General features: G+C 42.7%; 1 protein-coding gene across 2 annotated transcripts in view; it reads left to right on the top strand.

The window, feature by feature from the left end:
* HTR7 (5-hydroxytryptamine receptor 7) overlaps window positions 1-8,223 on the top strand; it is a 265,204-nt gene extending 256,981 nt beyond the window's left edge. For both annotated transcript variants that reach the window (XM_082268325.1, XM_082268324.1), the window contains exon 3: window positions 8,044-8,223. In XM_082268325.1, coding sequence (XP_082124451.1) covers window positions 8,044-8,104 — 61 coding nt within the window. In that variant the 3' untranslated portion in view covers window positions 8,105-8,223. The remainder of the gene's footprint in view (window positions 1-8,043) is intronic.
* The last annotated feature ends 8,693 nt before the right edge of the window (window positions 8,224-16,916 follow it).

Raw genomic sequence — 16,916 nt, 5'->3', positions numbered from 1 at the left:
CCCTATTATGGGATATGCTGTGAGAGACACCCTATTATGGGATACACTGACTGAGAGTGGCACAAACCCCACAGTACAGACCCCTAGCACAAACCCCACAGTACAGGCCCCCTAGCACAAACCCCACAGTACAGGCCCCTAGCACAAACCCCACAGTACAGACCCCCTAGCAAAACCCCACAGTACAGGCCCCCTAGCACAAACCCCACAGTACAGGCCCCCTAGCACAAACCCCACAGTACAGGCCCCCTAGCACAAACCCCACAGTACAGACCCCCTAACACAAACCACACAGTACAGGCCCTCTAGCACAAACCCCCAGTACAGACCCCTAGCACTAATCCCACAGTACAGACCCCCTAGCACTAATCCCACAGTACAGGCCCCCTAGCACAAACCCCACAGTACAGACCCCCTAGCACTAATCCAACAGTACAGGCCCTCTAGCACAAACCCTACGGTACAGACCCCCTAGCACTAATCCAACAGTACAGGCCCCCTAGCACAAACCCCACAGTACAGGTCCCTTAGCACTAATCCCACAGTACAGACCCCCTAGCACAAACACCACAGTACAGCCCCCTTAGCACTAATCCCAGAGTACAGAGCCCCTAGCACAAACCCCACAGTACAGGCCCCTTATCACTAATCCCCCTTAGCACTAATCCCAGAGTACAGAGCCCCTAGCACAAACCCCACAGCACAGGCCCCTTAGCACTAATCCAACAGTACAGGCCCCCTAGCACAAACCCCACAGTACAGGCCCCCTAGCACAAATCCCACAGTACAGACCCCCTAGCACAAACCCCACAGTACAGACCCCCTAGCACCAATACCACAGTACAGGCCCCCTAGCACAAACCCCACGGTACAGACCCCCTAGCACAAACCCCACAGTACAGACCCCCTAGCACTAATCCCACAGTACAGACCCCCTAGCACAAACCCCACAGTACAGACCCCCTAGCACTAATACCACAGTACAGGCCCCCTAGCACAAACCCCACGGTACAGACCCCCTAGCACAAACCCCACAGTACAGACCCCCTAGCACTAATCCCACAGTACAGACCCCCTAGCACTAATCCCACAGTACAGGCCCCCTAGCACAAACCCCACAGTACAGGCCCCCTAGCACAAGCCCCACAGTACAGACCCCCTAGCACTAATCCCACAGTACAGGCCCCCTAGCACAAACCCCACAGTACAGACCCCCTAGCACAAACCTCACAGTACAGACCCCCTAGCACTAATCCCACAGTACAGGCCCCCTAGCACAAACCCCACAGTACAGACCCCCTAGCACTAATCCAACAGTACAGGCCCCCTAGCACAAACCCCACAGTACAGGTCCCTTAGCACTAATCCCAAAGTACAGACCCCCTAGCACAAACACCACAGTACAGCCCCCTTAGCACTAATCCCAGAGTACAGAGCCCCTAGCACAAACCCCACAGTACAGGCCCCTTATCACTAATCCCCCTTAGCACTAATCCCAGAGTACAGAGCCCCTAGCACAAACCCCACAGCACAGGCCCCTTAGCACTAATCCCACAGTACAGGCCCCCTAGCACTAATCCAACAGTACAGGCCCCCTAGCACTAATCCAACAGTACAGGCCCCCTAGCACAAACCCCACAGTACAGGCCCCCTAGCACTAATCCAACAGTACAGGCCCCCTAGCACAAACCCCACAGTACAGACCCCCTAGCACAAACCCCACAGTAGAGGCCCCCTAGCACAAACCCCACAGTACAGGCCCCCTAGCACAAACCCCACAGTACAGGCCCCCTAGCACAAATCCCACAGTACAGACCCCCTAGCACAAACCCCACAGTACAGACCCCCTAGCACTAATACCACAGTACAGGCCCCCTAGCACAAACCCCACGGTACAGACCCCCTAGCACAAACCCCACAGTACAGACCCCCTAGCACTAATCCCACAGTACAGACCCCCTAGCACTAATCCCACAGTACAGGCCCCCTAGCACAAACCCCACAGTACAGGCCCCCTAGCACAAACCCCACAGTACAGCCCCCTAGCACAAACCCCACAGTACAGACCCCCTAGCATTAATCCCACAGTACAGGCCCCCTAGCACAAACCCCACAGTACAGGCCCCCTAGCACAAACCTCACAGTACAGACCCCCTAGCACTAATCCCACAGTACAGGCCCCCTAGCACTAATCCCACAGTACAGGCCCCCTAGCACAAACCCCCCCAGTACAGGCCCCCTTTCAAAGCAGTGACCAGCGTACATGCCCCCTTTCAATGCAGTGACCAGCATACATGCCCCCTTTCAATGTAGTGACCAGTATACATGCCCCCTTTCAATGTAGTGACCAGTATACATGCCCCCTTTCAATGTAGTGACCAGCATACATGCCCCCTTTCAATGTAGTGACCAGTATACATGCCCCCTTTCAATGTAGTGACCAGTATACATGCCCTCTTTCAATGTAGTGACCAGTATAAATGCCCCCTTTCAATGTAGTGACCAGTATACATGCCCCTTTCAATGTAATGACCAGTATACATGCCCCTTTCAATGTAGTGACCAGCATACATGCCCCCAATACAGAGATCAGCATGTGTGCCTCCAATGTAATGACCAGCATACATGCCCCCAATGCAGTGACCAGCATACATGCCCCCAATGCAGAGATCAGCGTGCGTGCCCCCAATGCAGTGACCAGTGGGCGTGCCCCCTTCAATGCAGTGACCAGCATATATGCCCCCAATGCAGAGATCAGCGTACATGCCCCCAATGCAGAGATCAGCGTAAGTGCCCCCTTCAATGCAGGGACCAGCATACATGCCCCCAATGCAGTGACCAGCGTACATGCCCCCAATGCAGTGACCAGCGTACATGCCCCCAATGCAGTGACCAGCATACCATGCCCCCAATGCAGAGATCAGCGTGCGTGCCCCCTTCAATGCAGTGACCAGCGTACATGCTCCCAATGCAGTGACCAGCGTACATGCTCCCAATGCAGTGACCAGCGTACATGCCCCCAATGCAGTGACCAGCGTACCATGCCCCCAATGCAGTGACCAGCGTACATGCCCCCAATGCAGTGACCAGCATACCATGCCCCCAATGCAGTGACCAGCGTACATGTCCCCAATGCAGAGACCAGCGTGCATGCCCCCTTCAATGCATTGAACAGTGTACACATGTCCCCAATGCACCTAATCTTCAGGGTGGGGCCTATCGTTGAGTGGGTTCTGAGAAGAAGTGACAAGTCTGAATAACACCAGGGGGCTCTTTGCAAGGGAATTGGTGATGTAGACTGTTCAATTCTTGACCAAAGCTTAAGGTTGCTGTGACGGCACCAATCAATCAGTTTCACCAGGTGCATAGCCTGATAGTCGCAACTGGTAGTACCAGACTTCAATGTTGTTCAGGTAAATATAGGAAGCCACAAGGCAATGTAGGTCTCTGGGATGCACAGACAAAACTGGTAAAGAGAAGATTAACTTGCTTAAAAAAAGGTTAGAACAAAGATCTGGAAGTGCCTGAAATAGGTTTGCAAACTTCAAGGAAACAGATATTTGAATGATAGTACATCTCCCAAACCAGGAGAAAAGGCTAATTGCCACTTTTGAAACATTCTCTTCATAACAGTAAGAAGAGGTATGAAATAAGTGAGTAAATGTGTTTCAATGTAGGAGGAATAAGAGTCCCCAAGTCTTTCACTGCATTTGTAGTGCATTTAATTTTAAAGTTACATTCTAGATGTTTCATTGAGTTGATACCATGGCCACCCCCATCTCCTTGGATTTAGTGAAATACATTTTCTGATTGGATAAGGAGCCATAGTTTTGAAACTCCTTAAGTAAGTTGGGTAGAGACTAGGGATGATCGAACTTTTCAAAAGTTCAGTTCGGCCAGAACATCCGAACTTCCCGAAAGTTTGGCCCGGATTTCAGAACCCCATTGAAATCAATGGGACCCGAACTTCAGTAATCAAAAAACACCATTTTAAAGCCCTAAAACCCAATAAATGCCCCTAAAAAGTGCCTAGGGTTCTGGGTCATACCCCAAGGACTATTAATCACACAAAAAAAGTTCTTAAAAATTGTCATTTTTGATGGAGAGCCAATTATTGAAAAAATGAAAAAAAATAAAAAAAATAAAAAATTTCTTTAGATTTAGTGTCTGGGTGGTCTAAAAGGTGTACCTGTGAAGTTTCAGCTCTGTAGCATGTCCAGAACCATAAAAAAAGATTGTTTGTATTAGAACACTTATACAACAGGTTAGTGGCTTCTCGCTTTTCACACCTTGCCGGTTTAGTAGCAAGCGTTTTTTTGGGCATTTTTTGGGTTCTTTGGAGTCAGGAAAAACATCCGAACTTGTGTATAGTGGTATATATACCACTATACACAAGTTCAGATGTTTTGCCTGCCTCCAAAGAACCCAAAAAAAATGGCCAAAAAAACGCTAGCGTCAAAAAAAAAAAAAGCGCCCAGGTGTGTTGTTGCAGGCATTTTTTGGGGGTTTTTGGAGGCAGGCAAAACATCTGAACTTGTGTACACACACATACTTATATGTATTTTACACTTAGACATATATAGGTGTTATAGGAGTGTAACCATATTAGTGTAAATGATTTCATTAGCGCAAGCATATATTTCTGCTACTATCACACCTATATACTCTAGGTGTGTATATACATATAAGTATGTGTGTATATATATTAAAAAAGAATAGCGCACACATGCAAAAGAAAAGGCTATCAAATATGGAGACAATCCATAAATAAAAATGGGGATTTGGTCCCACCATATGGCAATATCGTGCTCAAGCCCACCACTACGTCAAAGTACCCCATTATCAGTGGGTCCTACAATATCCATAAAAAAGGATGAAACCAGCCTCTCTAACCCTTGGAGATAACACTCCTTGCTGGGAGAGATGTGCGACTGCACTATAAGCGACTCCTCCTATATCTACTTGATAGTGGACACTTGATAGAGTACAGGTGTGTGTGGGGGGTGGGGTGCTCAACCTCAGAAGTCTGGTCAGACCGAATACATAATAAACAAGCAAAAAATTGGGGGAGCAAACCCTGAACATGTATATCTTTAGATATACATGTTCAGGGTTTGCTCCCCCAATTTTTTGCTTGTTTATGTGTGTATATATACCCGTATACACAAGTTCAGATGTTTTGCCTGCCTCCAAAAACCCCCAAAAAATGCCTGCAACAACACACCTGGGCGGTTTTTTTTTGGCGCTAGCGTTTTTTTGGGCATTTTTTTTGGGTTCTTTGGAGGCAGGCAAAACATCTGAACTTGTGTATACGGGTATATATACACACATACTTATATGTATATATACACCTAGACATATATAGGTGTGATAGCAGCAGAAATATATGCTTGCGCTAATGAAATCATTTACACTAATATGGTTACGCTCCTATTACACCTATATATGTCTAAGTGTAAAATACATATAAGTATGTGTGTGTACACAAGTTCAGATGTTTTGCCTGCCTCCAAAAACCCCCCAAAAATGCCTGCAACAACACACCTGGGCGTTTTTTTTTTTTTTTGACGCTAGTGTTTTTTTGGGCATTTTTTTGGGTTCTTTGGAGGCAGGCAAAACATCTGAACTTGTGTATACGGGTGTATATACACACATACTTATATGTATATACACACCTAGACATATATAGGTGTGATAGGAGCGTAACTATATTGGTGTTAATTATTTCATTAGCGCAAGTAGTTTTTTCTGCTCCTTTCACACCTATATATGTGCAGGTGTATATATATATATACATACATGGGTGTGTATATATACCCCCTATACACATGTTCAGATGTCATGCCTGACTCCAAACATGTGCTCAAAAAATCACTATAGACACCTGCAGCCAAAAAGCAAGCTGACAGGGGCGAAGCCATATTACTGCAGGGAAAGTGACTTGAGAGAAACTATCTTTTCTCTATAGCGGTCACCCTGATATAGAAGGGTTTGGTCACCCTGCCATAGCAGTCACTGTCAGTTCACCCTACACTACATTACGGTCACCCTGATATGGAAGGGTTTGGTCACCCTGCATAGCAGTCAGTTAACCCTACACTACATTACGGTCACCCTGACACTTCACACTTTCCCTACAGAAACTAAATTTTTGAAGCTAACTAAAGTGTAAAAGAGCACTCTAACTACACTAGATATCCCTTTCCTCACACTAATAAATGCTAAATGACACTTTTAAAGTAAAATTAACAGAACTGCTTCCACTCTCTTCCATGTCCTGTATAACAATGCTAGAAATTTGGCGGGGGGTATCTTATATACTGGGGGGCGTATTCACTAATGATTGGCCTAGGGACCCCTAGGCCAATCATTAGTGAATTCCTAGCATTCTCCTGCCCCCTCAATTGGCTTTGCTAATGGTTCTGGTCCAATCACTGGCTTTTAAAGCCCATTTCCTGAACCATTGCATTTTGGTCGGTTCTGGTTGCCGAATTCCGAACTTTTTGGGCAAAAAGTTCTAAATTCGGCCGAACCTCGAACACCCAATGTTCGGGCCGAACTGATGGTTGACCCGAACCGTTCGATCATCCCTAGTAGAGACAAAGTTGGGTTGATAAGTGTGGACAACAGGTTATCTGCATATGCAGACAAATTATATTGTTGCTCTCCAATCTGGATACCTGTGATATCAGAATTTTGTCTGACTGTACAGGGAAATGGTTCATGGGTAAGTACTAAAAGCAGTGGACAAAGGGGGCAGCCCTGCCTCATGCCATCTGATATATCAAAAGAAGTACTCAATTCCATCTGCCACTTACAGTAAACTGAGTGCTTTGGTAATGTTGGAAATACATCTAAACCTCCTATCTCCCAAGCCTATAAATTTCAAGATCAAAAAGATTAATATCAGTTCACTCTATTGAATGCCTTCTTGGCATCTGTTGCCAAGAGAAGGCAAGGGATATTGCTATAACTGCCTGGAAGTGAATATGCTGTCTCTTTAAGCCATGAAGTGCATAACTATCAAAAAATACATTGAATAATCAATAAATATATGATGAGTTCATCAAATAGGTGCAACTTCCAAGCTGAGAAACTGTGAAAGTGAAAACAGTGCACTGTCTCTTTAAATGCAAAAAATGCATACAATATTTCCCTTATTCATCACCAGAATTCATATGCATTATTGTGCTCATGTGGTGCAATTCATAATTGTGCAAAATAATGCTTAACGTGCAATGTGCAATTTATACATAAAAAGTAGGATTAAAATAAAATTAGAAATAAAAAGTCCAAAGATCATCAAGTTATTCAACAATTTCTGTGATGATAAATCCCACCACAGAAATCTTGTGAAATAACCCATCACCTATAGAGACACCCCTTACTGGAATGATCAGACCTCTAAAGTATAGGAGGTCGATCTAGCACAGTGGTTCTCAACTCCTTTCCTCAGGACCCACTAACAGGACAGGTTTGCAAGATAACTGAAATACATCACAGGTGATATAATTTGCTGCTCAGTGATTGCAGTATTCTAGTCTGCATCCCCCCAAGGTAATCCTTAAAATCTGGCTTGTTAGTGGGTCCTGAGGACAGAAGTTGAGAACCCCTGATCTAGCATGAAGAAATCCAAAAGCAAACAGCAGCAGTCAGTATAACTCAAAAGGAACAACTCCATGGCCTAGTATCACAGATTGCATAGATTGCATAGATTTTTCATCAGCAAATATACTCATAAAGGGTGACATAGACAAGAATTACTCCAACTGACCGGTTTCGCATCAATATGCATCTTCAGGGGTCCCTGAGTAGTTGTCAGTCAAACTATCATAGCGCTGAAATGTGAAAATCAGCCTGGCAATTATGTTATGATATTAGTTTTTCTATCATATATTTATTATCTTAGTACATTTAAAAATAAACACTTTGGAAGGTCAGTTTTATTTTTTATTTATATTAAAAGGTATATTAATATGAAATATCAGTATGCACTTGAATTTGCTGAGATATAATTTCACCTATTTTATTTGTGTTTTTCAGGAAAAATTGTTCACGGGAAGATCTCTTACAGGAGCAGTTTATCAGCAGACTACACTCCTAATCTTGGCTTAAATTCTTTGCCCTTATTTCAGTCCTGTGTAATCTTTTTAATCTTTAAATTATATTTTTCACTGTTTAATGATACTCTGGGGTAAAGCACATCATTCTTACAAATCCCAGAATATGAAAATCTTGTCGTGTTTAATATTATAAGTTAATAAAAACGTTTTTTTTTTTTCATGTGGATCTCTATTCATAATGTCCATGTACCAAATAAAGATTTTAGATAGAAATGTCATTTCTGATTTACTTTTTCTAAAAATGTGGGAGGTTACACGAATTAAAATAAAAATAATAAACAGAATTAGGAGGATTTACTTATAAGGTACTCCCTTACGCCCCAATTTTAAACAGCCACAGAAATGATTTCTTCTATTCATAAAGGAGAAATAAGAACACAAATTATAAGTAAAGGAATATGGGATGGCTTATGTTGACAGATTGTTGCTGATCCTCAAATTTCCATATACTGAGTCACTGAACTAGTATTTGCAGCAAAGTCAGTTTGAAGAAGAACTCTTGATGATGGATAAGATTTTTCTGATATAGTTTTTTTCTGGCCATACATGGTTCGTTTTTTTTTTTTTTTTTTTTTCCATCAGCCAGTGGGCTGACTGCAAAAAAACTCACAGATTCTCCATCCACAAATGAGGTGGATAGAGGAATCACTCACCCCTTCCCAGGACATTGTCAGAATAAACTAACGAGTGGCTGAAGCTTGATCACGGTAGTCACTGATTGATAAACAGTTTGAAAATACGCTGATTAAATGATTGAAAACCGTGGAGCTGGAATGGCCACACACTGATCGAAATTCTACCAGTTTCTGCAAACCGGACTAATTTCATTCAGTGTATGGCCAGCCTCAAGTATTGAAGCTATTAGATTTGTATTGCGATCGGAGAACTAGTATTTTCAGATGCAGAAGTCAGTAAAAGCAGGCTAACCAGAAAATAATTAGGAACTTAAAAGATATTTACTCCTGACTTGCATTCTTGTGGTCTATCAAAACCCATTACATCAAAATGCCTTTGATTATTTTGCATTGATGACATATAATTTTATCAAAACTTTAAATGTTATTTCAAAATGGCCACGTATATTTATTTATTTATTTTATTTTATTATTACTATTGGTATTTATATAAGCAGATCATACGACCATGATGGTATTGTAACTTGGATTACTCTTCTAATTATTGCAAATATACTTGAATAATCACTTAAAAATAGTGGACAGTTTCCAAATCTAAGTAGATTTGTTTATACCTGTAGCAACCCTTGCATCATTTGTAATACAACCAGGAAAGAAATAAGATGGCAAAGAAAAAAGAAATAAGATGCCATATGATGTGAACTATCAGTAAAAAAATCATACAGTTTATAATACAACCAAAAATGTGTATATATATATATATATATATATATATATATATATATATATATATATATGTATGTATATATATATATATATATATATATATATATATATATATATATATATATTAAGAAAGTTAACAGATCACTCGCTATACCTAACTCTTTAAAATTCTTGTCGGTTGTCACCCAGCTGAAACATTTCATCATTTTAGTTCCTTAAGAACAGGTTTAGTTCATCACAGAAGGCTGAAAAAGGTGCTTAAATTAAACTGAAATGAATTCCTCCAATATTTTTATTAAACTTTCTTTCATTATTTGTCCAAAAGGTCATTTTTTATCGCTTATGTGATGAAGGCAGCTTTATTGAAACATTTAGAAATTTAATGCCTCTTGATGCCAATTCACTGATTGAAAAAGTAATTTGAATGCAAAGCTAATTTCACCATAATAGAAAAAGAGGCTTTTGTTTGAAAGGCATTCTTTATCTACGGAACAGGTTAACAAATGGAAAGGTATTGGAATAGTGAATAGTGAAAAGCATACTGGATTGAGTTTATGAATGCAGCTGTTACATAATTTCATATTACCTGAAAGAATAACCTGTTCCATCAATATTTTGATGTGGATTGGAAAGCAGAAACAATTTAATTTTCAAATTTTCTGACAATTCACTTTATTATTTCCATATTTTTTGTTTTAATCCCAGGGTTGCTGAACAGTGGTTGACTTACTTGAAAAAGGGGGCTTCAAGTGTGGTCCTTGGCATCATTATATATGTGGCACTGCCCTGACCCCTGGAGACACCACCAGAGACAGGGTGGGCTGACATATGACCTCAGGGTGTGGTTCTCAGGCAATAGTGGAAAAGGTGAACAGATGGGCACCAGTCACTGTTAGGTGAAACAAAAAAGGTACTGTATTTTATTATTCATAACACCATGGGAGAGAGGAGGAAATGCAGAACTCCAGTAAATGACATGGCATAGCACAAAAAAGGGACTTTAAATTTGATCCAACACTCCGGTGTTTAGATTTTTTTCCACAGCAATCATCTTTCTTTATGAAAGTCAACCAGCTCCTTCTCATAAGGTTCCAGTGCAAAAGCCCTACAGACTCCTCCAGTAGGATCCTCCTCTGGGACTCTAACCTGTGCCCAGTCTTCTCCAGGAGAGTCAAACAGCTTCTTTGGGACTCTATCCTGTATCCGGGCAGGAAAAGCTCCAGGAGTCCTCAGGCAGCAGGCCTAAAGAAGTTATAATGGTAAACTCATTTCTTTCTAGGTAACTACAAAGAAGAAAACGTGTTGGTATATGTGCTTGGAACTGCTGCAACCAACCCCAAAGTCACTTTATTGAAAAATAGAAAATTTTTTTTTTAGGTTTTTTTTTTTCAGGCCTAAATAAGTAGCTCCATCACATGTACCTTTCCTAGTCCAGAGCCTAGTGATTGGCTGAAAAAGGATATAAATATTCAGAACCCATCCCGCAGTGTGATCTCACATTAATGCCAGAGATGACAGTGTCACCTACTGCCAGAAAACGAACAGCCAGACTGGATTTAGGAGAAGTTGAGCAGGACAAAGTATATATTCACATTAGCTAACTGCAGTCACATTAGCTAAAGAGACACTCTTGAATTTGGCATTGTGGCTACACATGTAACAGTCAATGTGTAAAATGCTACAGAAAACTGCCAGAGACTGGAAATGCTGCAGTAGATAGTCAAAGACTACAAGCATGCTACAGTAGATGATTAGCAAATGAAGACTTGCTACAAGAGATGGTCAGAGACTGCAGACATGCAACAGGAGATGGTCAGAGACTGCAAGCATCCTGCAGAATATGGTCAGAGACTGCAAGCATGCTGCAGAATATGGTCAAAGACTGCAAGCATGCTGCGGAATATGGTCAGAGAGTGCAGACATGCTACAGTGGATGGTCAAAGATTGCAGATACGTTACAGTAGATGGTTAGAGACTTCAGACATGATGCATGACACACTAAATGGATGGTCAGAGAGTGCAGACATGCAACAGGAGATGCTCAGAGACTGCAAGCATGCTACAGAATATGGTCAGAAACTGCAGACATGCACCAGGAGATGGTCAGAGACTGCAAGCATGCTGCAGAATATGGTCAGAGAGTGCAGACATGCAACAGGATATGGTCAGAGACAGCAAGCATGCTGCAGAATATGGTCAGAGAGTGCAGACATGCAACAGGAGATGGTCAGAGACTGAATACATGCTGAAGGAGACAGTAAGAGGAAAGAAATTGACAGCACAGAAGAAAGAATATTTGAAACACTGCAGAAACAAGAAAAGCCTGAATAGACTGAACAGCCCACCTAGTTTAAAAAAAAAATAGTGATAATCAAATAGACTGTGAGGCTGCTTCTTCCAATATAAGCTAAAAATAAGCTAAAAAAACCATGGTACAAACAACTTTTAAAATTCCCTGTTTACCTGTTGTGTCCCCTGTGTTCTGTTGCAAATTGACATATTCATACATTTGCAGAATGGCAATATTGGAAATATTATATATACCAGCTGCTGAAATTGTTCAGAGTTATGTATATGTTGGATGCAGTCAAAAGATTGGAGTCACATGTATATGAAAAAGTGAGATAAACTACCCAGTTTGTGCAATGACAACTGGCTTAATGTTTCATATGGCTATGAGGACACCTCAGTGGTTGGTAAATATTGATCCCAGTACAGATCCTAATAGGAGCAAGTTAGCACACATGTGTATGTAGACTGCCAAGTGAATATTAACCAGCTGAGGTATCGAGGGCAAAATCACTGGTATATGCAACTCTAACATGAGCCAGTTAATCAAAAGACCTTAAAATGTGTCTTGTGAGAATGACTGTGGTCCTCTGTCATCTGCTGATCATTATACAACCTCAAAGGTCTGTACAAGCTTTTCTCAAATACATCTGCAGATGGAACGGTAAGGTTCGAAAAAAAAAATAACCAAACCATTTGAAGTGGTTACCTTCATGAATTCTATGCATGAAGGTAAAAAACCTTCTGTGTGTTGCTACCCCCCCCCCTCAATACCCACCTGAGCCCTCTCTCGATCCAGTGATGTGCACTGGAGCCTCGGCTGTCCTGGGTCTCTCTCTCCCGATTGGCTGAGACACAGCAGTGGGAGCCATTGGCTATTGAAAAGACAAGAACTCACTGCTCAAGGTGGTGTAATTGCCTGATGACTCACACCGGTGCATGCCCCGGCTCGCCTCCGTGGAAACTTGATAAAGGAAAAGGAATTGGCAGCACTCCAGGTTGAGTCAAAATCCAGATTTATTGACTGGACATCCAAATATGACAATCGTGACAAGGTAGATGCGTTTCACACAATGACTGTGTGCTTAATCATTACAAAGAAAAATGGATATAACATCTTAATATATACACACACAAAAATCCCAGGATTTTTGTGTGTGTATATATTAAGATGTTATATCCATTTTTCGTAATGATTAAGCACACAGTCTACCTTGTACAACGCGTCTACCTTGTCACGATTGTCATATTTGGATGTCCAGTCAATAAATCTGGATTTTGACTCAACCTGGAGTGCTGCCAATTCTTTTTCCTTTATCAAGCCATTGGCTATCACCATTGTAAATTACAGCCAGTGAACCAATGAGAGAGTGGGGGGCACAGGGCGAACTGTGGCTCTATGTGTCTTATGCACACATAGAGCAGGGCTCGGGAGGGAGCACACACTAATGCCCCCATAGCAAGCAGTTTACTTTCAAGGGCACTAGTAAAGGGGGGGGGGGGAGCCAGAAGTCCCGGCAGGAGACCTGAGAAAAAGAGAATCAGAACTGCTCTGTGCAAAACCATTGCCCAGAGCAGGCAAGTATGGCATGTGTGTTATTTTAAAAGAAACAAAAAAAAAAAAACTTTTATGTATAATTTAAATAGTAGAAGCTAATTCAATAAATCATTTTCATTTACTCCCTGAATAAGTATTATGAGGCCAATAAGGCAGTGGAAACCCTTTTGATTTACCTACCTGTGTATGTACCCTAGAGATCCCTTAACATGCTACCAGTTGCCATCCCCCTGAGGAAGACCTAACTAGTCGAAACGCGTCAGTGCTCTGGATCCATGCATCTAGGATCATCACGCTTCATTCCATTGTCAAGTGCCACTCAGTGCTTAAGTGACATGCTACAGTTTTTATGTATTTGTGATATTTTGTAAATTGTCCTCCAGTTTCTATGGGGTTATTTTTAATGCTATTCTAACAAATATTTTATTTTATTTTAGAGTAATATAATTATACATTCTTTATATTTGGTGTGTAACGCAAGGGCCCCCTTCTCCCTATTTTTCTCCCCTTTTGGGTTTTAGTGTCTAAATTGGGGACAGATACCGAAGTGGATTGGGAAACAGATACACAACTTCTGAACTGGCTACAGTTTGTAGGGGTATGAAGGCAGCACAATAAGTAGAAAAATACCACATGTCGCTCTTGGGCTGCAGAATGGGCACCAGGGCCTATACAGTGTCTACTTAGGTCTCAATAAATTGTGACTTTGGTTAATATTTTATTATAAGGAAGGACGGTATAACCATTAAATACACAAAAACGTATTTGTAATATTTCCATAGGCTTACACAGGTTCTCAAACTATCAGCCAAATTATGTTCAAAGGTTAAATATGGATGTGAAATCAATATATTTTTTATATGGCTATCCATTTATTTCCAATGAAAAAATTATTACATGAAATATTATGTTTCAGCCAGGACATCAATAACATTTTCAATCATTTTTCTTTTTATTGTTATTAATCATTATTCACTGCTTCATGTAAAAGATTTAAAAGTTTAAATTATTTTTTTTGGCACAGATTTCACATTCCCTTTGAAAATAAGGCCTTAGTCTTAGATTTTTTTTCCTCTGGGGGATTCTTCCTCCTTCGTTTTCCACTCTCCACCTCTTCCTCTCTATCGGCCAATCAGATTGTAGCAAAACTTCTAGAGCAAACCTGCGATCAGTCACTTCTTCTTTCTGGTTCCACCAGCCCCCTGCATCCCTCTTCCCAAGGATCCATGCTCTGCTCCTACCAGTCCCCAGAGACCCTGTACCCTCTTAGACTAATTGGTTGGAGAAGGAGGATATGCAGGAGGCTGAGAAGAGAACAAGAGCAGCAGCCTGCTCCTAAGTACCACAACAACCTGCTCCTGAGCCACACCATTGCAGTATGGTATTACTGTCAACCTAACCAGCCTGGGTTATTTATAGGAGCTCTCCCACCAAGACCCACCCTTAATCATGTGCTAATCACTCACCTGTAGCTGCAACCCCATTAGTTATTACCCTTTTTTGAGTTAACCAGGGCACAATATTATTAGAACAAAGCATCCAGATGGTGGGCCTGTCATGGCAAATCTGGGACAGATGGCATCTATGACAGTATAACCCCCCTAACCCCCTCCTGCAATGTCTGCTAGCCCCCTTCCAACTATCAACTACCCTTCAGTAATGTCAGCCAGCCCCTTGCTTCACTATCAACCACCCCCTTCAGGCAATTTCAGCCGACCCCCTTCTCCACTATCGCCAACCCAGTTTGCTGCAATATTAACCAGCACCCTCCCCCACTAATTCCTGACCCCTCTTATAGCCAGACCCCCAACCTATCACCCAACTTCCCCTTCTGCAAGGTCAAACAGCCCCTCCTCTTCAATATCACCTAACCCCCTCCTGTAATGTCAGCCAGCCCCATGCCCCACTATCAACTACCCCATTCAGGCAATGTCAGACAGTTCCCTTACCCACTAACACCCAACCCTACCTCCTACAATGTCGTCCAGCTCCCCCCCCCCCACACAATATTACCCTTTAGTGTCCAGCCCTCTCAGGCAGCCCCCCCCATTGAACTCTCAACCAGACCCCACTCCTGTATCCTGCTTCTAGTCCACCTTATCTCAGCATCCAATGAGCATGCAGCCCTCCTTTTCTTAGCACCCACCGTGCCTATATCCCCTCCTGCACCTGCACCCAATACCATGCCTGCAACCTCGCTTGTCTTACCACTACATTATACTTGCCTTCGCTCAGCACTCGTCATGCTTGCAGTTATATTTCTCTCACCAGCTACTGTAATGCCTGCAGCCCCTCCTCCCACAACATCAACTGCACCTACACTGCACCTACACCCCCTTCTTTTAGCCCCCTCCATGCCTGCAGCACCCCTTTTCTTACTTTGCCTATACCTCACATTTCTCACCAACCACTGCTGCTTCTTCACTGTTAGCACCTACTGTGTCTGCACTCCCTCCTTCTTCTCAGGACCCATTACACCTTTAGCCCCCTTTCTCTCAGCACCCACTGTGCTTGAACCCTTCTCTGACAACTGCCCTAGTGAATGTGTGGGCAGGGCCTCTTCTCCCTGCAGGTGGAGGTACCTTTTTCTGTACAGGCACTTACCAATGCCCGGGCCTGAGACAGTGAACATTTGAAAATCTAACATTAAGGCAGTTCCCTATCCCCAGATGAGCCGTAACAGTTTTTGCAGTAAGAAAATACAGAGTTCAACTGAAAAGTGCTGTCCCATGTCACTGTACACTGTAATTCGATGTATGTTTGCATTAGGAGGAGTGCAGCTGAGCCCGCACCCTCTCCACCAGTCCAGCATACCTTTGTTACCCTTCTCCCAGTAACAGAATGCGGTCCCGCCATGCACCTAGCGCAGACCTCATGCGTGCACTTGTTAGCTTCTTCACTCCTTTACCTTGTGACCAGGTCATGGGTCTTTATAACACAGGTACAGTTTCAATTCCTACTGTAAACTGATTTCTAGGGAGGGAGGCAGAATATCTATCCTTTCCTTATTGGAGGACCTGCCACCTATACCAGGCACCACACTTCACGACTGGCTGCAATGTTCCTTGTGCTAGTTCTTTGTTACCCATAGCAACTGCATTACACATCCTGTTTGTCTTGCCAAGTAGACCTTTGGTTGTAGTTTTGTTTCATACCACACATGTGCCCTACTGACCCAAGTCCAAGCTCTCACCTATTTCTGCTCCTACCACCCTCCTTTCACCACTGCAATCTTTACCTCTGCTCTCACCAAGTTGTCATTACTACCACCATGTAACATGTAGGCCCACCTCTCACTTCATGCCTTTACAAACCACCACTCCCCACTTCAACATTACACCTACATGCTGCCCCTCCCTCCTACCGCACCTGCACCCTGGGTACTTCTTTACTTTTTTTTATCTTAGCTTTTGATAGCCCGGCTTAGGAATATACAAAATGCCTGTGCTATATTATCACTCCATACACAGCTAAAGAGAATGCATTTACTTTGGCTGGCGATTTAAACAACATTAAGATGTCCCAGCCAGCTGGGTGATCAACAAAACTAGGTCATAATTACAAAGAAATCATCAGATAGTTATC

The sequence above is a fragment of the Pelophylax lessonae genome (assembly GCF_965119305.1).
Source record: "Pelophylax lessonae genome assembly, chromosome: 9".
Taxonomy (NCBI): domain Eukaryota; kingdom Metazoa; phylum Chordata; class Amphibia; order Anura; family Ranidae; genus Pelophylax; species Pelophylax lessonae.
Note: the sequence above shows the minus strand (reverse complement) of the source record. Positions and strands in the feature narration are given on the sequence as shown.